The 23,845-nt window shown below is 36.2% G+C and overlaps 1 protein-coding gene across 1 annotated transcript; it reads left to right on the top strand.

Annotated features, from left to right (window-relative positions):
- Positions 1–4,519: 4,519 nt before the first annotated feature.
- Positions 4,520–22,315, top strand: LOC310641648 (guanylate cyclase soluble subunit beta-2-like; the record flags this gene model as incomplete). Its single annotated transcript, XM_083364885.1, has 14 exons — positions 4,520–4,614; positions 7,359–7,453; positions 8,105–8,265; positions 9,389–9,488; positions 10,555–10,772; positions 11,967–12,060; positions 12,822–12,925; positions 14,324–14,540; positions 15,306–15,626; positions 16,374–16,522; positions 17,839–17,985; positions 19,213–19,367; positions 21,625–21,839; positions 22,152–22,315. 14 exons carry the CDS (start codon positions 4,520–4,522, stop codon positions 22,313–22,315), a joined length of 2,235 nt encoding a protein of 744 aa, XP_083221011.1.
- Positions 22,316–23,845: the final 1,530 nt, after the last annotated feature.

Below are 23,845 nucleotides of genomic sequence, written 5' to 3'. Positions count from 1 at the left end.
GCTCCCGCGAGTTAAAGTCAAAGAAATATTCCTCAATCTTCTTGGAGATGACATTTTGCTTTTTTCCCGTTCGAAGGTTGTGTTCGCTGTCCTTAGCTGCTCGCATCAAATTCCGTGTAGGTGGAATAGCTCATAGCAGGGAATTTTTTGTTCGGCGTGCTGCTCCCGATGAAATACGTGTTAGCCTGGTTTGGGGGCTATATGGTTAACGTCTCTGAAAGATAGTAGCTGTGCTGTGGGACGTTGGATAATAAAGCTGAATTCCTAAACACAGCCTTACGTGAGCTCGCAGCTGGTTGAAATTCATGGCACTGAGCGTCGTCCCACCGAACGTTTAATACTTCTCCTCGGGGCGATTGAGAAGCGCAAATAAACAAGTGTGGTGGAAATAATCGTTTTCCTTCTCATTACGTGTCAAGGTTATAAAGTGTGAGGAGGGTTGATGCTAACGTTTAAGACTTTTAGCCTTCTCTAGAGGACGTCCATGGTGTTAAGGAGCATATATGCCTATCCATCTTTAAAATAGCAACAAAAGGAGGAGCTCATTTCACAATAAAGTACTTGATTGGACATCTGGTATCCTTCAGAACCTTTTAAATTACATTTCTCTCCAGAAAGCTTTCTTCAGATAAGAGATTGTAGCCTAAGTCATCTAAATGGCTCCATATCTCTAGGATATTGTGATCAGATATTTTTATATGAATCGTATAAGATGTGGACAATTTGAATGATGAAAACTATGTTGATCTTGTATGTCTGAAACTTAGTGTTTTCTAATTTTTTAAAATAATACCTAGGAGCCAGATAGATGTTCAGCTAATCTGTTACTACTAATAAAGGAGAAGATTTGTAGCTCAGGGTTGACATGAGGGGTCCTTGGTGCTCTCTGAGCTTGCTTGTTTTTTTGCAGATGTTTCATTACCCAAAGTAGGTAACATCATCAGCGCTGGACTAATCTGTTACTAAACCATGAAAAATGAATAGCAAAAGGACAGATTGGAAAGATACTGAGGAATCAAAATTGTAGCATGAACCTACACAGATTCATCCAAATAGTTGAAAGAATCTAAGCCCAAAATCAAGTAATATTCTGTAAAGTGTGCTACCAACAATATAAACCTTTATATTTTCTATCATAACTTCTTATAGGGTGAATTTTGTTTCCCAACTAAATAAATCTGCCAGTCAACAGATCAAAATATAATTAGGACAAGTATTTCAAATATTCCCATTGGATCAATGGAACAAAATCATTGTTTTTATTTATTCATTTATTTGTTTAGATTTATTGACCTCCCATCTTACCTCAGGGTAACTCTTTTACTACCAAAGTCTGTATGTATTGCATATTTTTTTGCAGAACGTGCATATGCAGAATATATGCAAACAGTATGTTTAAAATACAGTGGCCTACAAATGCCCCTTTAAGGGTTTTTCTTTATATCTCTGATTATTTTTGATATCAAAATTGTAGAAATACTATAATTAGAAATCTCTATTAAAACAAGAAAGGGTTGCAGTTTTAAAAGGATGAAAGTGTGAAATACATAGGGATTTATGTGTAAATATGTACTGGTTTCTATTATTAAGATTTAAAATGGCAGTGTATTTTTCAACTGCTACTTGCTTACGTTCTATATGCTAGATAATTTAAGACTTTGAACCTGTCTTTCTTTAATGCTCTTCCTCTCTCTGTCTCATTGTGTTTTTAAATGAAAATATATAGTATTATTTTCTCTCCAAAGCACAGAAGTCTAGCCCAGCCCTACCATTCAAATACTTGCAATACCAGCTGCAAAGTAAAGCTTGTTTAAAAGGAGTTCTTGAACTAATAAGTAACAGAACTCTTTATGAAATATAGTGTAAATGCAATTATACTAGTTTGCTCTAAGAAACAAAGAATGTTAATTGATGGTATAATTGCCATGATGAGGTCTTGAAGCTAAGAAGCACAAATGCTATAATGATCCTAATTTAAAACTGATTTCCCATTGTTTTAAAAATCAAATGCTACATGCCTTCAACTAAATATGCTCACTTGTAAAATAGAAAAAAATGAAAGTTATTTGGTATTATCAATACCAAATATCAAAAAAGCAAAATTATGTACTTTTCTCTATTTCACAAGTTGTCAGGACCAAAATGGAACTAGAATTAATATCAACAGATATTAATATTATTAATATTAATAATATTTTAAAACAAAATAAGGTTATCATTTGACTAATTCCTTTCCTTTTTTATGTTAATTTTATTAAAAATTACAATTACAAAGATAAAACTAATACAAACAAAAATAGGAAGTGCAGAAAAATGGAAAATAAAAAATAATATAATGAACAAAAAAGAAATGCACAGACCTTGTCTTTCATCAAAACAATTTTTTGACCAACTCCTTTTCAATTATACATGGTATTCAATATTTTGCTTTGAAAAATTTAATGAAATAATTTGCAATGGGTTTACCAGTTCATAATCTATGTTAAGTATTACTTTTCAAGTTTTAAATATTTCAATACTTGAAGGATGGTCATCTTTGGATTAATGTGACTTTTTATAAGATCTACTGAAAAACGTTCTTCCATGTGCTGTGCCTGTACTAGGAAAAATAAACAGAGGAATTAAAACAATAAACAAACCCAAGCCTAGCCAACTACAGACCCACGGGAAACTGTACTTTCAGATAATGTAGTTCCAATCTAGACTTTTAAAATTAAAACTAGTTGGAATGATATAGTCTCATAAACTGACTTCACAGTTAGCTTCTAATCTGGCACTAACGACATCTCCGCATAGAGTGTTTTATTATAACTTAGCCTGTAATAGAAATTCTTGTCATTTTCCAGTGAAGTGTTAAATTGAAGACATTTCCCAGTTTACAGTAAACACATTCATGCAAGATATGACACCTTTATTGGTAGGCATACTTCATAATCCCACTTAACACTGTATTCCTATTGTCAACAATGGTTGTGCAGTATATAAATTGTCTCTAAACAAAAATATGCCTTGAGATTACCACTGTATCAAAGAGTGATCAAACCGCACCTGATACTGAATTCTTGAGGATAGAGCCACAGCTCATCCTAATCAGCTTATTATTTTTCTTTGTAAACACCGGATTTCTAAGATCTTATGCTCTTGTTCAGTTGATTGATGATTATTCCAGGGACTGTGAGCCATTCTCTCCCAATACAGCCTTCTATACATGCAGTATATCCACTTTCACCCCAAACAGCAGCAGACAATACTGTATTGGTGAAACCATGTGACAAAATAGTGATAAAGAAAACATTTACCGGTAAATAGTAGTACTAATAACTTAGGGACGTGGTGGCTCAGTGGGTTGGGACGCTGAGCTTGTCGATCAGAAGGTCGGCAGTTTGGCGGGTCGAATCCCGAGTGCCACGTAACAGAGTGAGCGCCTGTTACTCGTCCCAGCTTCTGCCAACCTAGCAGTTCAAAAGCACATAAAAATGCAAATAGAAAAATAGGGACCACTATGGTGGGAAGGTAACAGCGTTCCGTGCGCCTTTGGCGTCTAGTCATGCCGGCCACATGACCACGGAGACGTCCTCAGACAAGCGCTGGCTCTTCGGCTTTGAAACAGAGATGAGCACCGGCCCCTAGAGTCGGAAACGACTAGCACGCATGTGTGGGGGAACCTTTACCTTTACCTTACTAATAACTTAATTCATTAAATTCATATACTGTCTGAGTCCTAGCAACTATATGTGGTCCATAATTGCTAACGAACAACAAAAATAAAAGCACAAAAACAGCAGAACAACAAAGACCAACAATGGCAAAGAAAACAAACTCAGAGGAGAAAAAAAAAGGAAGAAAGGGCTGTCACAGTTGTCCTTTCCAAATCTTGGGTGAAAAGACAGGTCTTTAAGGCCCTTTGAAATACCAATAGGGTGGGAGCCATTCAAATTTCAGGGGGAACCTGATTCCAGAAGGCAGATGCTGCTATAAAGAAGGTGTACTTTGGGGCTAGAGAAAGATAGCATTGTTTAGTTGAAGAAATCCAATATTGCCAGATTGAGCCAGCTCGGCAGGTACTATGAAAGAGAAGAGATCCATCAAGTGCCATGCAGAGTTTTGTAGGTAGTAACTAGCATCTTGACTTGCTTCTGAAACAAAGTAGCAACTATGCAGCTTGCAAAGCAGAGGTGTTATACTAGTTTATTGAGACATGTCCACTGCTTGCACTGCTGCATTATGGACCTGTTGAAACTTTTGGGTGGCCTTCAAAGGCAGCCCCACGTAGAGAGCATTGGAATAGCAAAGCTGTGAAGTGTACATATGTTTTTACATGTGTTTACTTAAGAAATGTTTACAGCTGATTAGAAAAATGTAAAGAGGCTTCAGTTTACTATCATCTGGAAGTCAGCCAAGTGGGCAAGACATGTTTCAAAAAATAAATGGACCCTTTGCCAAACAGGTAAAAAAAAAGAAATGTAATACAAATGCAACAATTATCGAGAATCATATGCCACGTTAATTCTCTTTGTCTATGTTTCTTCTGTTTCTACAGTATGGATTTATAAACACATGTCTAAAGTCTCTGGTGGTTGAAAAATATGGTGAAGAAATATGGGAAAATTTAAGGTAAGTTATAAAATATTCAGAAATTTCAAATGTTAGAAATTGCTTAAAGCCATTACTACAGGGTGTCTCAAATCCTTTGACAAAGTCTAAGGAATGGCCTTGTCATAAAGACTGACAGATTTATTAGGCTCATGGAGTTATACAATGAGACCTGACAGATTCTGCAGTAATTAATCTATTATTAATACGGCGGTTCCAAACTTTGATGGGGTACTTTGATAAAATTTTGAATGAAGTACTCTTCTGAAGGGAAATGCTGAACTTTGTTACCCTTGAAGCACTAGATTGGACCAGTCATCCTGCTTTAATTCAGAAGCAAAAAAGAGAGCTGTTTTTCAACCCAGTGAAAAGGTATAGCTAAATCTAGTTCTCCTGCCTTGTTGCTTTGATTCAAGCCACCTGAGGCAGAGCAGTTCAGTTTTGCAAACTAAAGCAAGACTCACCATGACAGTATGATTTGAGGCAAGGCCTTGATGCAGAACAGAGTCACTTCCAAAAGGGCTACCTGGGTCTCATGGTCTCATGGCCAAATCTTCAAATGGCAAACCCTGCTGCTCCATGGTAATTGACAGTAGATAAGAGAAAGGGAAGAGTTATGTCACATGGCTGCCACTACTACAGCAGCAATAGGCCTGACACCAATGACGGTCTCCCCTTACTGTCTCGCTCACCCTAAATGTTTATTCTTCTTCTGCTTGAGTATTGTGCAAGGAAAATCTGTTCTCCCTTTCCCACCCAGAATACAAGGCATATATTCCTCAATCCCACCTGACTTCAGACTACTTCAGTGCTATATTTTGGCTATGGGGATTTTCTGTGTCTCTTTGCAATCGTTTAACGATTGTTTGGACTTTTTCAGCCCAGAAATGATATGTCTACTCTATTTTCTCATTCCACATCCTTTACAACCAGAAATAAGCTAAAGAGTGATAATGATCAGCTCCAATCATCAAGGAAGCCACCTGAACCTCTGAAGGCACTGCTTTTAGCAAATGCTGCTGATGCTACTGCTGCTGCTGCTGCTGCTGCAGCAGAAAAATGGTTAATTTTGAAAGAGCATCAGAGGAGGTGCTTCTTCCCTCATCTATTCCCCTCCTTCTTTCTTTTTTCACTATTCTCAATTGGGGGATTTAATTGGGCTCTCATATTTGGTTTACCATATCTCCACTATTGTATTTGATTACTCTACATTTTCAGATGTCCTTATTCCTCACAGTCAGATTTGTTGAGTGTTTAGGGAATCCAGGAGGGAGCCCAGAGTCCATGGTGGCTTTCTTACCCAGCTTGACAATACTTACAACGTTGTGTTTTTTCCCCCTCAAAGCACATATGCAGTTCTGGAATAAAGTAGAAATCTATTTTGAAGCAATAAATCAAATTATATAATTCCAAACAAAGAATGTGAGGAGTTCACTGCTTTTCTGCTGCTTTTGGGAATTCTTATAGACAATTACAGTGGTAGAACTTCAGTTCCATATATGGAGAACATGGAGGAGGTGATTGTGTACAGGGAGTCTTCATCTGACAACTTGTTCAACAACCGTTCAAAGTTGTAACAGTGCTGGACTAGTGGTATTTACAGCTGGTCTTCAAAATACTAGTCATTCCAGCACCCCTATGGTCATTTGAGATCACAACCTGGGTCCTTGGCAACCAGCTTGCACTTACAGTGGTTGTATCCCTGTGTCACATGGTTGCCATTTGCAACTTTCAGCTTCCCAAACCAAAGCAAAGTCAATGGGGAAACTAGCAGAGAAGGTTGTGAGTTGCTCCAGTAAGTTACTCATACCCTCCCCTGACCAGCGGCAGCCACAACTGGCCTTGCCGTTCTCATGCCATGCTTCACACCATATATTACCTGCTTGCTGGCCTCCTTGTGAATCACCTGGGCTCACTTAATGACTCACGATTCTTGCTAAAAAATGACAGTGAGGAGCACTGGGATTGCTGTTGCTAAGTGCAATCACTTGATGTTGCACATTATGACCATATTGCTTAGCAATAGAAATTCTGGCCCCAATTATCATCATTAACCAAGGACTACCTAGAGTGGAATAGGCCTTCTGACAATATCATGAAATGCCAATTAATGAGATTGATCACTTCAATAAACTGTATAATGAACCTAGCCTTAAGTACCACTCTCTTGTGTTGGACTTCCCAACAGGGAGCTCAGCTTACGGTAACTCTCAGCATTCTAAGTACAAGCATTGGTCCAAACTTTTATTGTTCATCAAAGAGGAGTGAGGTGGGAAGGCTACATTTTCTCTGTACCAGGCCTTTTCTTTCTGGCTTGCCAATTTTTATTCTGTTAAAATGGATTTCTTAAAAAAAAACACCCTTTCTTTTCTCCATCCTTTTGCAAGTTGAAGAATGTTTTTACTGAAACATTCCTTTGACTGATAGTGAACTTCAATTATATTGCACAGACTGATAAAGATATATTGAACAGAAGAAGAAAACATATTCTATCATTATGTAATGAATGGGTCATAAAAAATTAGGTTATGACATCATTGCTTGTTTACTGTTTTGATGGTTTCATAAATAGTATTTCATAAATAGTATATAAATAGTATTTCATAAATAGTATTAATATAATACTGTACATTACTGTATATTGCCTGTGTATTAGTATATAGTATTAGTATATTAGAAAACTCCCTAAATTTATATCTATATATCTATATCTAATTATAACTCCAATTATTGTGAGATTTGTTTGTTTTGCCTTTTTGTTATAGAGTCCAAACTGGAGTACAGGATACTTTTTTTACTTTTGAAGTTTATAAAGATGAGATCACAATGCAACTAATTGACAAGGCATGCCAAATGTTAGGTATGTATAGTTTTGAACTAATACCAAGACCCAGGTGTTATTCATCATCATCATAATCAACAACAACAACTACATCACCATCATCTTCTTGATGCCTCTGTGGAAGTATTTTTTTTTCATTTATCTTCCCATTTACCCTATCATAACCCTTGACCATAGTTATAAGCTAGAACTATCAGAAATAGGACCCAGTTGCATGTTCCTGAAATGCTGTTATTTTTCTCACACATCGCAATGCAATAGGTTTTAAATGACGGCAAATTGAGGCTTTGCAGCAAAGACACTTCCTCTGATGTCGGATATGAAAAAAAATTGACAACTGGACAAATGCACATAAATTGAAATGAAAATCTGTCTTCTTTCTCTGTCTTTCTTTCTCTCTCTCTCTCTCTCTCTCTGTGTGCGTGTGTGTGTGTATGTATGTGTGTATAGGTTTGTGTGTGTATGGCATATCCAATTGGCATAGTGTGCTCCCTGCATGTTTTCAATGTCTGGAGATCAGTAAATTATGGGTGTGCATCAAAATGCTTCTGAAGAATTTGGGGAAAATAATGGTGGTGATGTGAAAGTATTCTAAATTAACCTGAATAAACTTGTTTCTAATCTTGAAACATGAACATTTAATATGATAATATATATTTATTTTCCTAGATGTTTCCCCGGAGATGGTCCTAAAACAATTTGGAGAATATTTCTTTGAATTCTGTAAACAGTCAGGTTATGACCATATGCTGAGAACACTGGGAGGAAATCTATTTGAATTTATAGAGAACCTGGATGCATTACACAGTTACCTCAGTCTGTCTTACCAGGCAAGTGGAAATGAATCTATAAGAATAGTGGAAAAATCTGATTCTTCTTTATGAATTCACTCATATTCTCAATAACAAGATAGGAAAATTATGTGCATTTGTGTGTGTACATGTGTGGAGGTGGATGGGTGTCTGTATTTTATGAGTTCTGATGCCTAATTTGGTTGCTCAAATCTGATTCCTATTTTAAATATTCATGTTTTTACCAAGTCAAATTGTTTCTGTCAGACAACTGGCAATAATATTATTATTGTGACCTTACTTCTCTTGTAATCCTGAGAAAGATCCATCTTTGGAGATTCCATTTGGATTTGAGAAACATCGATGGGATAGTCTCCCCCACTCTCCATTAAATGCCAGCTTCAGATGACAGATTTTTCCAAGGAGTGCAGCAGACAGGAAAACATTAAATTCCCACTGCATAAAAACTTCTAGGTGATGATATTTGTCTTTCAAAATAAAACCTGTACGACATAGAAAGTTATTTGACAGAAAGAATAGAAAGGAAACTTAGTTGTAGAATCCCTGCTTGCACTTCCATCATTGAGGCTCACCATTAAAAAAATAATTGTAGTATGCAGTGGGAAAGAGAGCATCTAGAAGTTGGTGTGTGATAGATGATTAGATAAAAAATTAATCTGATATACTATAAAGATGATGGACATGTAGAAAGCTGTTGTAATGTTCCCACACTGCTATCAAGGAGCAAATTCCTGATGCCTCAAAATGAGCAACAGTTGCAATCTTTCTTTTACTATGGTATCAGTTATTGAAATATGCATGTGAGCCACCATGGAGGAATGGTTGGTGAATTGACAAAACTTGCTAAGATGAACCAACTGACTTCTTTGATGAGAAAAAAGACATTTCCTACTTTTATTAGTGATTGGAAACCCCTTATGAACGTTTTGTGTAAAAACGAGGAAAAATGAACTTGTGATTTATAGTTTTGATCATTAGACAGGATATATTATAGAAAGAAGACAGTCATTATGTACTTTAAAGAGAGAGGTTAAAATAGAATTGTACTTACCATTGCTCTGAAGAATATCAGAAGCTTTGTATTTTTACTATATCTTTCTCTGCAGCAAGGGTAATATTATTCCTTTTGAGTGTTTTTCAGGAGATGAATGCTCCTTCCTTTAGGGTAGAAAAGAATGAAGATGGGTCAATGTATTTGCACTATTATTCAGACAGAAGAGGCTTATGCCACATAGTTCCGGGTAAGTTGATATATGTGCATGTGTTTAATATGGGTTTTGAAATGCTGAGGTTTTAATCAACAATGATTATATTAAAGTTTGTGGACTTTTCTTTTGATAGCTAGTTAGCGGATGACCCCTGACCTTCGGTCCTTCCGCCGTGACCTGAAGACTTGGTTGTTCCAACGAGCGGGTCTGGACTGACTACAGTTTTTTAATTAGGTTTTATCGGGTTTTTAAATTGTCACATAATTATTGTATTTATTGTTTAATTCTTTTTTTAAAAAATTCATCCTATGTTTTTTATTTTTATTGTTGTGAGCCACCCTGAGTCCTCAGGAAGAAGGGCAGCATATAAATTTAAATAAATAAATAAATAAATAAATAAATAAATAAATAAATAAATAAATAAATAAGTCATGTTCAAACTTCAACTATCACAAAATTTCCTGCTCCTCTGGTAGACCACCAAACCTGTTTAAAGTAAGATGGTGATGGTGGCATTTATCATCCTCATGCTCTATTGAGGAATTCTCTTCTTTCGGAGGTTTGTATGGAAACAACATGACAGTAGATAAAACATTTATTACAGGTATTCTTTAGCATCTTTTATTTTATTGTATTTTCAGTTCTATTCTGTGTTTTTTTTATTTCCTTAGAATTATTATTCTATATATATTTTTTGCCCTGGAAAAGTGTAAGAGGGACAGATGAAGATGATTGCAACACCAGTAGCCAAATAATTAATGGGTTATAGAACATTTTAAAAATATCACTTTTTTTTTCAATTTTTCTGAGCTCATGATTTCTCACTCCAATTTTATTCTACTACCACCAGTCTGAGGGATAGAGGTTGAACCAAAGTAATTAATGAGCACTAGAGCTGTATGAGATTTGAACCAATAAAATGTATATTTGTTGGAAATAGAATCTGCTTATTAAGGCTGATAACTGAGATTGTAGTTGTTGGCAGACTCAATGTATAAGGGAACAAACATTGCTTGAGTACTTGAGTACATATGCTAAGGATAATATTACATAAGCATGTGTAATATCGCCTGGATTTTTTTTTCCTTTTTGGACTCAGGAATCATTGGTGCAGCAGCTTTGGACTTTTTCAATACTGAAATTTCAATGGAAATTGTCAATCAGACAGAAGAAGAAGAAAGAACAGGGAAAAAAGAACACATTGTATTTCTTGTAACACAAAAACCTGTATTTTCATACAAAAGAAGAAACAAGTTCTGTTCCTCACATTGCCTTCCAAATTCTGGAGCTCAAGCAGAGAAAAGACTGAATAAAGAGGTACTATCATACTTTTTTTTGTGAGTGGTATAGTAGCCTAGTGGTGAAGGCGCTTGCCTCCCATTCGGAAGGTTGAGAGTTAAATCCTATGTAGCAGCAAATCTTTCTCAGGATGCAAAGAGAGAATATGAACTGCAAACTCCACATAGGCAGCATCTGGTCAGTAAACGCTCAGCTCCATTCCAGTCACCCTGACTCTAAGGGATTAGAGGGTCACAATCAAAGGGTAACTCCGTAATGGAGTCATTAAAAAAATAATGCTTTTTTTGTGCAGAAATAGCAATGTGTGTGTGTATGCATATGTTTCTAGGAGTATACAAAAGTATCAATTTATACATGCCAACTCTGAAAAATGTACTTGTAATTCAGATGCATTTGTACAGGAACAGAGGTATCTGCAGGATATAGTACAAAAATTCAAAATGGCAGCCACAGTGCCAAGTGTTGCTCCTTATTGAAGAGAGACTGACCAGGACAGGGGAAAAAGTCAAATGGGGAATTATTCCAGAATTCCTAGGTGACCATAAGATGGCAAAGTCTGATTCCACTTTGAGTGCCATTGAACCTTACCTAGTGTGACCCAGTTGCAAACCACCAGTTTGTCAGATTAGATCAGGTTCAATGGCATGCAAGGGTGTGTGTGTCAGACTTTGCCCTTTTATGCCCACATAGGAATTCCAGACTAACTCCTCATTTGACTCCTTCCCCTGGCTCAGTCAATTTCTTTCCAACACTCCTAGTGGTTTTCTAAGTACAACCCAGGTCTGTTTTTATTAGCTTTTTCAAGGTTGATAAGAGATTGCGGCCATGCATATATATACTTCAGTATTCAAATCTCTTCATAACTGAATTTGGCATGTTGTAACTGTTGCATGTATATACACACTGAAAAATAAATGTGTTAAGATTTTTCCAAGGATGAGCCTAAACTATAACATTTGTATGTGTTGTAGTGGTGATACTGATAACTCAGAACTGAATGATCAAATACGCATGCTTACAAATCTGAGGGTATAAAAGGATAAGTACATCCAAAAAGTGCTTCAATGTTTTTGAAATAATGAGGCATACTTGTACTTATTTCAAGTAATTACAAATATGAAGTATGGTATTCTTTTGTTAGGAAATAGTTTATTTCTTAGTTTGAAATATATGGTTAAAAGTTTTTTTTATTGCTTTTGATGTATTCCACAGGAACTTGAAAGAACCATGAATAAGATTAGAGATAAAACAAGTGTCAAAAGGAGCCACTGGGAAACAATCAGGGGAATTGTGACAATAGGAAAAGGTAAATGGGTTGGCTACAATGTCAGTCATTTTTTAATAAAAAAAGTAAAGGTTTCCCTGTCAGTCATTTCTGACTTTAGGGAGCCAGTTTCTTGGCTGAGGAACCCAGGATTATCCAAATTTCCATGTTCATGTGGCCAGCATGGCTATATGCCAAAGGTGCATGGAATGCTGTTACCTTCCCACCAAAGTGGTACCTATTAATCTACTTGCATTCGCATGCTTTCGAACAGCTAGGTGAGCAGGAACTGTGGCAAGTAAAGGGAGCTCACCCCATTGTGTGGAACTTGGGTCTTGAACTCAGGTAGTCAGTTCTCTAGTAACAGGTTTGGTGTCTTTAACCACTGAGCCATTATGCCCCTCTAGCTTTTTAATAGCTTCTATTAAAAACTAAGCTGAAAGCATTTTACAGGGAAACCCATAACTGATCCTGAATTCTGATTATACAATCAATCAATTTTGCTTTTAAAATGTGAATCGTTGGTTGTACAAGCCAAATAGGGCAGGGGATGAGATGTATGTATGCTTTTCTTTTAATGCTCCAATTCCAAACTAATAGAATAAATAGTATTTCAGTATTTCAGTGCTTGGAACCGTACCATATTCATATACATTAAAAAAGTCCCCATCGATAGACCTGAGTTCTTGAAAGACAGGAGTGAATAGAAAAATGAATCTTTATATATAAACAAGTACTAGGTTGCTTTTGATTCTGTCAATGTATTAAAATGACAATGAAAATATAACTTTTTCATATTACAGGTCGACTTCTTAGAGGATTTGATCCTATCTATCCTAGGACCCTCTGGATTGACCCAAAGACTTTTTGCATTGGGCTTCCCTTCCATATTGTTTTTGATGAACAGGTAAGAAAATCAACATCAGTGGACTGTTTTGAAGTGCATTTATGTCTTTCCATAAATAAGTGGGATTTGTTCCCATATAAATGAATATTGGGCATAGATTTGTGGACCATATACTGTAATCCTGGAAGAACATACAACTGTGTTAATGTATCACAGATGGATGCTACATGCCCTGAAAATACTTCTGAAGATTTAATCTAAAATCTATCTATCTATCTATCTATCTATCTATCTATCTATCTATCTATCTATCTATCTATCTATCACCTATCTATCATCTTATATTATTTATTACTAAGCATTACAAGCTTGTTTACAAAATCATTTATCTTGGAATAATAATCCCTTATACATTCATCCTATTTCTATTTTTGTTGCCAGATTACCCACTATAGTGCATACATACATACAGTATATACACTTAGTTTATTTTCCCCCACACATCTTAATAGTTATTTATTTATTTACGTATTTTTATTTTATTGAATTTATATACCGCCCTTTCCCGAAGGACTCAGGGTGGTTTACAGACTCAGGGCGGTTTACAGTTATGCATAACATGATGTGGTCTTGCAAAATGTAAGTAAAAGAATGAAGAAAGATTAAGAAAACAATTATAGAATGAATGAAGGATTAAGAAAACAGGTGTACAGCTGTTTACATTACAAGAATATATGAGTAAGCAGGCTGGATCCCTTAAATTCAAAGTTGGCAGACTTTATTTGACTCAGAGAAAACCAAGCAGCAGATCAAAAATAGGGAGAACACATTCAAACAGAATCTGATAACACAACAGAGAAACTATGCTTATCTGCACAAATTATATATAGAACATGGTATCCTAAAATAGCACTGGTAATTTTTTTTATATATATGCCCAGAAGGACTTTAGGCATGCACAACAAAGTATAATGACATCAATATATCACATGCATCCTGACATCCTTAAATGAATGAGTCAGTCATGTTTTTTCTTTATGCTTGATGCAAGTACATATATTACATCATTACTGTGATGATGTCATAATGAACCTGTTATTTGCTTCATGCTTGACTGCCCTGCAATTTACTGTGGAAGAAGTCCTGCGCAAACATCTTTAGTTCTGCCTGCTGCTAGGCAACATGCATATAGAGCAGTTAATGAGGTCTACCCACTGGCTGATCCCTTCTGTATGGATTCAAGGAAGAAATGAGTCCTTTGGTTGTAGATGGTTTGGATATAATAATGAAGATAGCAATGATAACACCAATAATACAATCCAGCAGTTTTGGCCAATTTATCCAATTAGGAACAATTATAAAAGGCTTCATGTAATGTTTATAAAATGAATTTCTACTGACAGTGGAATAAGAATAAGGAAAGCATAAGCAAGAATGCTGTTTGTTTTCTTTTTAAAGCTTAGGGTGAAACAAGCTGGAGTTAGTATTCAAAAGATTGTGCCTGGCCTTCAAACACTGGGCATCCGTCTCAATCAGTACTTCACTATTGTACGCCCTGAAGTGAAATTTACCATCTCCAGTGTTCAGAGATTCATCAACAGCCAATTTGTTTTCCGGACCAAGAGAGAGATGATGCCGGACTCCTGGAAGCAGCGTCCTATGTTAGAGCTAAGAGGTAGTTTTCCCATTTCTCAATAGCTACAGTATTAGGCAATAACACACTGAAGAGATAACTATGTCATGGGAAAAATACAATTTGTCTCCAAAGTGACACGTCTGTTTCCATAGGCTGAATTGCTTCAGTACAAGTGATAGAGGCTTCTCCATAAAACATAAAATCTGTGAACATAAAAATTTTATATTAAAGAGAATCTGGCCTTCTTCCTGCCAGTTTTTCCATAGGTAAACCCTGAGCTGGCCTTTCAGATAAGAATATAGATCAAAGGTACACATTATGTTTTGATGCAGGGCTGCCACAAACAACTGTGCAAGTTGCACACTGCACAAAGTAACCATACCCCAGGGGTGCCAAATAGTGAGAGTGGTAGTAACCTGGTGCCACATTGCAGGGTGGGAAAATGCCCATCCAGTGAGTAATCTGTGCATTTGCACAAGCTTTATAGAAAAAAGTGAGAATGAAGTGCCAGGAAGCCATAGCTGCCAAGTGACTTGGCCTTTTAATGGCAAAAAGCTTTTTGCACAAAGGCATCTTATATATCAGTGGCAATTTGGTGTCTCTGTCTAAATTTGGGGAGGCTGTTGGAAACAGTATTATGATCAGTATATGACAGTGTTGCCTTGGCCTTTGATTGCCTTCCCAGTATATGGGCTGTGATTTTTTTTTAATGTTCTGGGTGAGTCAGAAAGGAATCAGATTGGGAAGAGTATAGTATATTCAATATTTAATGCCTGCCCATCATTATTCATTTGTTTGAACCAGGGCAGATGATCTGGATGGAGTCTGTTCAGTGCATGCTGTACCTTTGTTCCCCTCTGCTGCGTACATTGCATGAGTTGGAGGAAAGACAGATGCACATTTCTGACATAGCTCCCCATGACGTCACTAGAGATTTGATCTTGCTCAACCAACAGCGGTTGGCCGAGATGGAGCTCTCCAATCAACTGGAGAGGAAAAAAGAGGAGCTGCGGATCCTGTCTAAACACCTGGAAGAAGAAAAGAAGAAAACAGAAGCTCTCCTGTATGCCATGCTGCCTAAACATGTTGCCAACCAGCTCAAAGAGGGGAAACGAGTTGAGGCAGGTGAATGCCATGAGATACAGACAAGTTTAGATATGTTCAAGACTGTGATCAGTAATTACTGTGATCTCCGTTGTTTGGAATCAGTGGTAGACATTTAAGGACAAAGCAAGTGCAGAAATGTTTTTATCTTCAAAATGTATGGGCCTTGAGTAAAGCTATGTTAGGTCATCTCCCTCCTCCCCCCCCCGCCACTGACACACTGCTCTCAGAGAAATGTTGCATATTGATTCCATCTCAGTACTGATTTATTTTTCCTTCCAGTATTTTTTTTTTAAAATCTCATGGTCTTCACTCTAAGAATGCTACTTTATGTCACTTCTAACTTCACATGGTGGGAGTTAAAAACCTTGCTTAACATTTCCAACAAACAATAATTGATATACTATATCTAGGCTTTCTTATGGAATGCGTGCCTTTTTTCCGTAAAGTTAGTATTTTTTATGTTGAATCTATTGGAGCATTAGTTAGAAAAAATCTTAATATAACACACTACTTTGAAAACGTTTTGCATAGCTTTATGAATTTTATCACTTGCCCGTTTTCTTGGCTGATTCTATTTTCAAAGTAACAAAGAAGCTGGATTAATATATTTTGAAAAATACTTCATAATTGATATTTTATAAATAGATGCTAAAATCCTAAGTATACTAATACATTTATGCACTATTAATAAGTTTTGTGATCAATTTAATTATGAAACTAGACGTGATTTCTAAAACTCTCCTTTCTTCTTTTTCCTCTTTATAGGAGAATTCAAAGAATGTACTATATTATTCAGTGATGTTGTGACTTTTACTAACATTTGTGCCCAATGTGAGCCTATTCAGATAGTCCTCATGTTAAATGCAATGTATCTACGATTTGACAGGCTAACCACAGTACATGATGTCTACAAGGTATTTTCACTTGATATCCTGAAAGTGATATTATGGGGAAAAAGGAATAGAAATGTCAAGAATAACTCATTTGTAACTTTACTCTGATTTGGCAGAGGATCATCAGAGACCTGTATTTACAATCTCTGGAAAGTAAAGCAGAAATTAAAATATAAAGTGTCTGCACCAGTAAACAAAGTAGACAAACCTCTGTCCAGAATCTTCGAATACACTTACATCCTGATGCTGATACTTCTTTTGCCTTGTTCTGCCTTTGTTTTCTCTTTATGATAACTTATTGCTCAATTTTCTGCTTGTTTGCTATGAACACTTGTTCCAATACATGGTAATAGATATGGCTCAGGATTCAACTGTGGAGTCCTTAATGCTCTCTGAGCTTGGTTGTTTCTTTTGCAGACATTTCATAGCCCAACTAAATAACATCAACAGTACAAGTGAGTATCAGGTTTGCTCCCTATTTATATACAGTAGGTTGCCCTGCCAGTGTTGGTGGGAACTTCTTGTTGGTCATTTCTTGATTAAGATATTATTTTCTGCTTCTTTGTCTTCTAATAAAATAAAGAAGTGATAAACCACATTTATACACCATTCAAAAGAGACAATAAAAATGCTAAGAGGTTAACAATCTTCTCCAGCAACCAACACTCAAATAATCAGGGATTATCCGGTAGGAGATATAGGAGTATAGCCAGCCGTACCAACAGGCTGAAAAATAGCTTTTATCTGTGGGCTGTTAGGCTTTTAAATGGGATATAATCTTATGCAGAATTGACTTGGGAGGCCGGTGTGTGGTGTAGTTGGTTCACATAGTGTGGTGGGATGGAGGGTTTGTTGTCACTGTGTGTTGGGGGGAGAGAGCATGGGGGGGGCTCAGCTAATCTCAATGTACACATGTTGTACTTTGACAATAAAGGTTTATTATTATTATTAACACCAGACAAGCAACCAAGCTCAGAGAGTGCCAAGGACTCCAAACTTTTGTTAATATATTTACATAATTTTTGAATAAAACACTGATGCACAGTGATATAATTAATATTTAAAATGTGAAAATTCCATGCTGATAAAATATCATATTAAAAATGTAAGAGAACAAATAAAATATATGTCTCCTTTTGCAATGCAGGAAGTTTCACATAAAGCTTCACTTGCAAATTGTGAAAGAACCTCTGCACCAATTTTTTTCTTTCCATTTGTGGAAAGAGAAAGGTTGACCAGTTCCATCTTCAATCTGGCTGTAAATAATATATTTAATGAAACTCAACATGGTCTTTTGAAATAAGAGATTTACTGTATCTGTTTATTTCTTTTTTTAGGTTGAAACCATAGGAGATGCCTACATGGTTGTAGGGGGTGTCCCTGTCCCTGTATCAACCCATGCTGAACGGGTTGCCAACTTTGCCCTGGCAATGATCATAGCAGCCAAAGACATAAAAAATCCTGTTTCTGGAAATCCTATTCAAGTGAGCAGAAAATAGAAATACAAAAACACATATATTTCTTTTGCATGTTAAGGCAGCATCAACAGAGGGATAGCATCAAAATCATGAGAAGTGATAGTTTCACTTTATACTGCATTAATGAGGCCATGCCTGGACTACTGTGCCCAGTTGTGGTCACCATGATATATAAAAAAAGAGGCTGAGACCTGAGAACACAGGTCTGCAACCCGCGGCTCCGGAGTCGCATGCGGCTCCTTCAGCCGTCTCCTGCGGCTCCCGGTCCTCTGCCATATGTAGTCCAAAAAAAAAAAAAGTGGGACTAAAAAAGTTCAACCAATCAATTCAAATATGCAGGGTAGGTGCATATCTCGCCTTGGCTCCACTCTTCAGTCAAACCCTGTTCTGCACATGCGGCCATGTACGCACATGCGCACACATTTTTTGCAGCTCCCAGTTTTTCCTTTTGTGAGGGAACCAGTTCCGAGTGGCTTTTTCACTGTTTCAGGTTGCTGACCCCTGCCCTAGAAAGACTACAGAGCAGAACAACAAAGAAAATAAAGGGTCTGGAGCAGGGGTCAGCAACCTGAAACAGTGAAAGAGCCACTCGGAACCAGTTCCCTCACAAAAGGAAAAACTGGGAGCCGCAAAAAAAATGTGTGCACATGCGCATACATGCAGACCTGTGGTCTGAAGGCTAAACCATATGATGTACAATTAAGATAACTAGATATATCTAGCGTATCAAAGAGAAGGATTGTGATGACATTATAGCTGTCTTCCGGTACTTGTGAGGCTGGTGTGTGTGTGTGTGTATGTGTGTGTGTGTGTGTGTGTGTGTGTGTATTTACTTGAAAATACCTGAGGGCAGGGTGAGAAGTAATGGGTGAAAGTTCATTAAAGAGAGTTCCAACCTGTACCTAAGGAGAAATTTCCTGACAGTAAGAACAATTAGTCCATGGGAAGATTTGTCTCCTGGAGTTGTGGGTGCTCCATTGTTGGAGGTTTTCAAGAATAGACTGGACTTGACCAAGATGGTATAAGGTCTCTTGCCTTCAGCAGGGTTTGGATTAGAAGACCTCCAAGGTCACTTCTAGCTCTATGATTCTATGTTTTGACAAGTATGTATTTAAAAAGAGCAAATAGATTCAGCAGATATTTATTTATTTATTTATTTATTTATTTATTTATTTATTTATTTATTTATTTATTTATTTATTTATTTATTTATTTATTTGAACTCTTGTTCAGATTAGGGTTGGGATCCACACAGGATCTGTCCTTGCAGGGGTTGTTGGAGAAAAAATGCCACGTTACTGTTTGTTTGGAGATACAGTGAATATAGCATCCCGGATGGAGAGCCATGGAGTGCCAAACAAAATTCACCTCAGTGGCAGTGTTTATCAGTGAGTAATGTTACTGTTCTTAAACCATTGCTTTATTATAGCCTGGTCTGGTTAGAAGTTAGGGAAAGAAATTTAAGAAAACTAGAAAGCATCAGTTTGGATTGGACTAGGAAAAACTGTTTTACAGTTATATGGTCTGGATTAGGGATTATATACATTCTTTTCTGCAGTGTTTCACAAATGTTTGAATTTGTCTTTAAAGAAATGAAGGACAATTCATTTTAAAAATAATAAGATGTATTCACATTTTAACTGTCTAGATTTAATTCCTTGTACTCGTCCAGAGAATAAACTAATTCTCTTCCTCCCACGTATTGATAAGATAAAATTATAAAGAAAACTCTCCTTTCCTCTCCTCTCCTCCCCTCCCCTCCCCTCCCCTGCCCTGCCCCCTCTTCTCCTCTCCTTTCTTCCCCCCTCCTCTCCTCTCCTTTAAAGGCTTCTTCAAAATTCTTTGAGGTGTTTTTCTTTTTACCAATTTCCATTTTCCTAACTTTTAAATAGCATCAACCTAAAGAAAAATGCAGCTTAGTTTTTAATTCAGTACAGCAACTTTGGAAACTAATAGTAAAATTTCACATTCTGCTGAGCTTATTGTGACATTAAAAACATTAGACTGAGATCATATGGCAATACAAAGATTCCCCCGACAAGAATGAGTGAACATATAAGTGTAACTTGATGCACATCTGTTCAGAGTCATTCCATTCAGTTCAGTGAGCTTATTCCTCAAGTAAAGAAACTTCAGATGAGTTATGATTATATATATATATATATATATATATATATATATATATATATATATATATATATATATATGTATGTATGTATGTATGTATGTATATATATATATGTATGTATGTATGTATGTATATGTATGTATGTATGTATGTATATATATATATATTATGATACCCAGAATTCACAACCAGGATAGTACCATTTCCTGGGTAGCAAATGATAAAACTTCCTCTCCTTGCTTGTTGGATTGATAGCAAGTTTGGCAACAAGTCTTTGATGGTGTCAAACATATGTGGAACACAGTATGCACCAATGGAAGTCTCTGTAGTAACACTGTAGCTTAAATTAAATCAAGAAACTCTATTGTATTACATTATTAATATACGTAGTAATGCATTCTGTAAGAATCTGATCCATGTGCATTCTGTTCCATCATATTAAGCTGTTTGCTTTAAAGCCATTTCTTTAATTCCTTAACCAATTCTGCCTTGAAATCCTCTCTTTGTGAAGTTTTGCTATCTTGTTTCTCTCTCTCTTTTTTAAAAAAAATAATTTATATTGAAAGAAGTTGTTTTTACAAAGATTTTAAAAACTACAGAAACATTAGAAAGCAAAACAGGAAAAAAGATTATAAAAGAATAAAAGAATTGTTAGGAATAACAAAAAAGCAGTTACATCTCCACCCTCCCATACCACATATCATAGTTCTCTTTTTCCAATAAACAATTTTTTTAATTAGCAAATTCCCAAATCAACTGTTCATTTTTATCCATTTTCAGCAAAAAGTCTATAAAGAGTTTCCAGTCTTTTATAAAAAAATAATTTCTTCCTTGATCAAACAATTTAGCCATTTCTGCAAACTTCAGCTTCCTTTTGCATCTTGGTTTAACTCCTGGTTTTTCCCCTGCCATGTAAATAAATCTGGATTAAGTCTTTTTGCCACTATTGAGTTTTACTGCCTTGCTTCTCAATCGCTTCTCTTCCTGTTACTTTTCTGGCAGCTGTATTTCAACTTCTATATGTGAAGATGATATTTCTGTATATCACATTCTAATTTACAATTTAAAACAATATGCATAGTGATTCACAATAGTATAATAGGTTTCTAATACTGAAGTACTGAAGTACTAGTGTTGAAGGTCTTGGCAGGACTGGCAGAAAAGTTACAGCTGTAAAAACTTCTATCTATTTTTCTGGAGCCATGATTCATTTCCTGCACCTGGAATTACACCAGATCTCACTGTATCAGTTTTACCAGTAAAGCCATTCAGTACAATGGCCAGTTATGTGGTAATGGTGAGTGTCACTCTTGCCATTGCTTTAGTAAAGACAAGCCTTAAGATCTAAATTTTCTGGAACAATAATATGGGGGAGAAAGCTATTTCCATAGGACTTTTCAATTTCCATAAACCTATAGCACTTTCCATAAAACTATTTCTAAAAGGTTGATTACTGATTTATTATAGTTAAAAAAACCCAATGACAAACATTATCCATTACTGCTTTTATGGTTCAGATGCCTCAAAGAGAAGAATTTTGACATTAAGGAAAGAGGAGAAATTGATGTGAAGGGCAAAGGGAAAATGCACACTTATTTTCTGGTCCAGAATACAACTGCAACTGAGAATGAGATCATGGGAAGACCAAGTGAAGATGCTGGCCTCAGCCACGAATCTTCTCAATTGTCTCAAGATTGCAAGGCTGATGGCACGCAAAACTCATTCTCACAAGGTACAGGAAAGGAAAAGTAATGTATTATTTTATTTTATTTGTTTTCTCTTTCTGATACCAAATTTCTGATGCCGTGGTTTATGTATCCAAGACTGTACCACCCATGCATAAAATGAAAGTATTAGCCAGCTTAGGAGGGAATCTCAGGAGTTGCAAAAATGGCAGAGGGCACTTGAATACCGTATAATGCAATGGCCTTGGAATACTGCCAGGATGCTGGCAATGCCATCCTTGTGGAGAGCATGATTGACCGAAAATGGAGAATTTCAAACTGCTAATTTTCTAGCCTTTCTTTTTGTCTTTTCCTTAAAGATCTCCCACTGAATTCAGACAAGGAACTGCCTCCTATTGTAGCAATGAAATATGCAGATAGACCCATAGAAAACCACACCAATGTTAAAGGAAGGCATGAATCAAGAACAAAGGATTTAACAGGTAATAAGATGAAAAGTTCACTAATGAGATTAGGACCATAAAGTCATTAATTTCCATCTCACCTTCATTAAGGGGCATAGTATCCATTTCTCCACCATTCTGTGTCTTAAACTAATGAAGGAATCAACAAGTAATCCATCGTCCAAAGGAAGCAGGATGCTTATATTTCTGCAACAGGTTCTCACATCACTCATATTCAAGAGAGTGAATGAAGAGGAGAAACTGAATTAAGGTAATGGTAAATTGTGAATAAGAGGAAAAAGTTGATTAGTTTCTCTGACCTTTAGTTTTAAAGTCATGTTCATTCTCAGGTCTCCTTCAAAACTTAGCTTGGAGATTGTGCATTAGGAATGCAAGTGTTTTGTATCAACTGAATTATGATTTAAATATTTATTGGATTTTGCTTATTTATTCATTTCATTGTGAGTCTGTGGAGAACCTTAAGAAAGAAAAAATTGGGAAGACATCCTGTCATGTAGCATGTCTCTGTTAGAATCAGAGCACTGTGCTGCACAGCAGATGATTATCTATACTATAATTTAAAGTTTAAAGTTTATACTATAGTTTTAAACTCAACTCAATTTCTAAGCACAAGGTGGCTTATGATGTACAGATCCATGATTTTAATGGCCTTCACCAAAGGACTATACATGTCTTTACAGGCAAACTGCATGATGCAGAGACCTATGCAAGTCTCCATGGTGTCCAGCAGCCAAACCAAAATCCATACAATTTCATACAAAGAAGACACAGGCCAGCTGCAGAGACACCAGAGATAAGGAATGTCAGGTCTAATTTCTGTAACTTGTTTTAATGTTCACATTAGAGAAGTTCTGTGTCCTATGTTATTATATTTCATTATTGCCCCCTTGGAATGTACTGTGCACACTCAATGTACTGTGATCCAGTATGTGTTTTAAGATTGACATTTCTTTGTTTCACTGGTAGCAATAACAAAACAAATGTCAATATTTTATGGTGATAGTATTGACTTGTCTTATGTATGAGTATAACATTACCTCATCTATGACACAGGAGAGTCAGCATACTGTATTTTGTAGTGTTTTTTCTCTTATATGTTATATTGCAAAAAAACATGGTTGAATTCAGTTAATACAACAGTTCATATGAACAAATTCAACTGTTTCCCATTCCTGGCCTCTGAACAATATGCCTCCCATTTGTAGTTTTATATTCAAGTACGGTTACAAAGTCCCCCAGAATCTGCTGTTACCTTTGTTTAGTGTGGATACAACTGCTGTTTCTATGTAGGCCCTGATACTCATTTTCGAATAGCAAAAGAATTGGTCCTGTCCCTCAGTCTTAAGATTTTCTTCAACTGTGAAAAGTCCAATATCCATATATGTGTGTAGCTCTACAATATTTTCACCTAAAGACATCCAAATTGACCAAAGGAAGTAAATAGGGAAACAGGCATTCCCAAGGACCCAGTGCAAATTTCAAATATGTTTTTACTTATGTTATGACTTCATGATGGATATTTTATAATTTTGATGAAATCTCATCCTATTGCAGATGCCCCTGTCCTCTCCCTCTCTTCCATCCACACA

This window comes from Vipera ursinii (assembly GCF_947247035.1).
Source record: "Vipera ursinii genome assembly, chromosome: 5".
In the NCBI taxonomy this organism is placed as follows: Eukaryota; Metazoa; Chordata; class Lepidosauria; order Squamata; family Viperidae; genus Vipera; species Vipera ursinii.
This window is presented reverse-complemented; position numbering and strand designations above follow the sequence as displayed.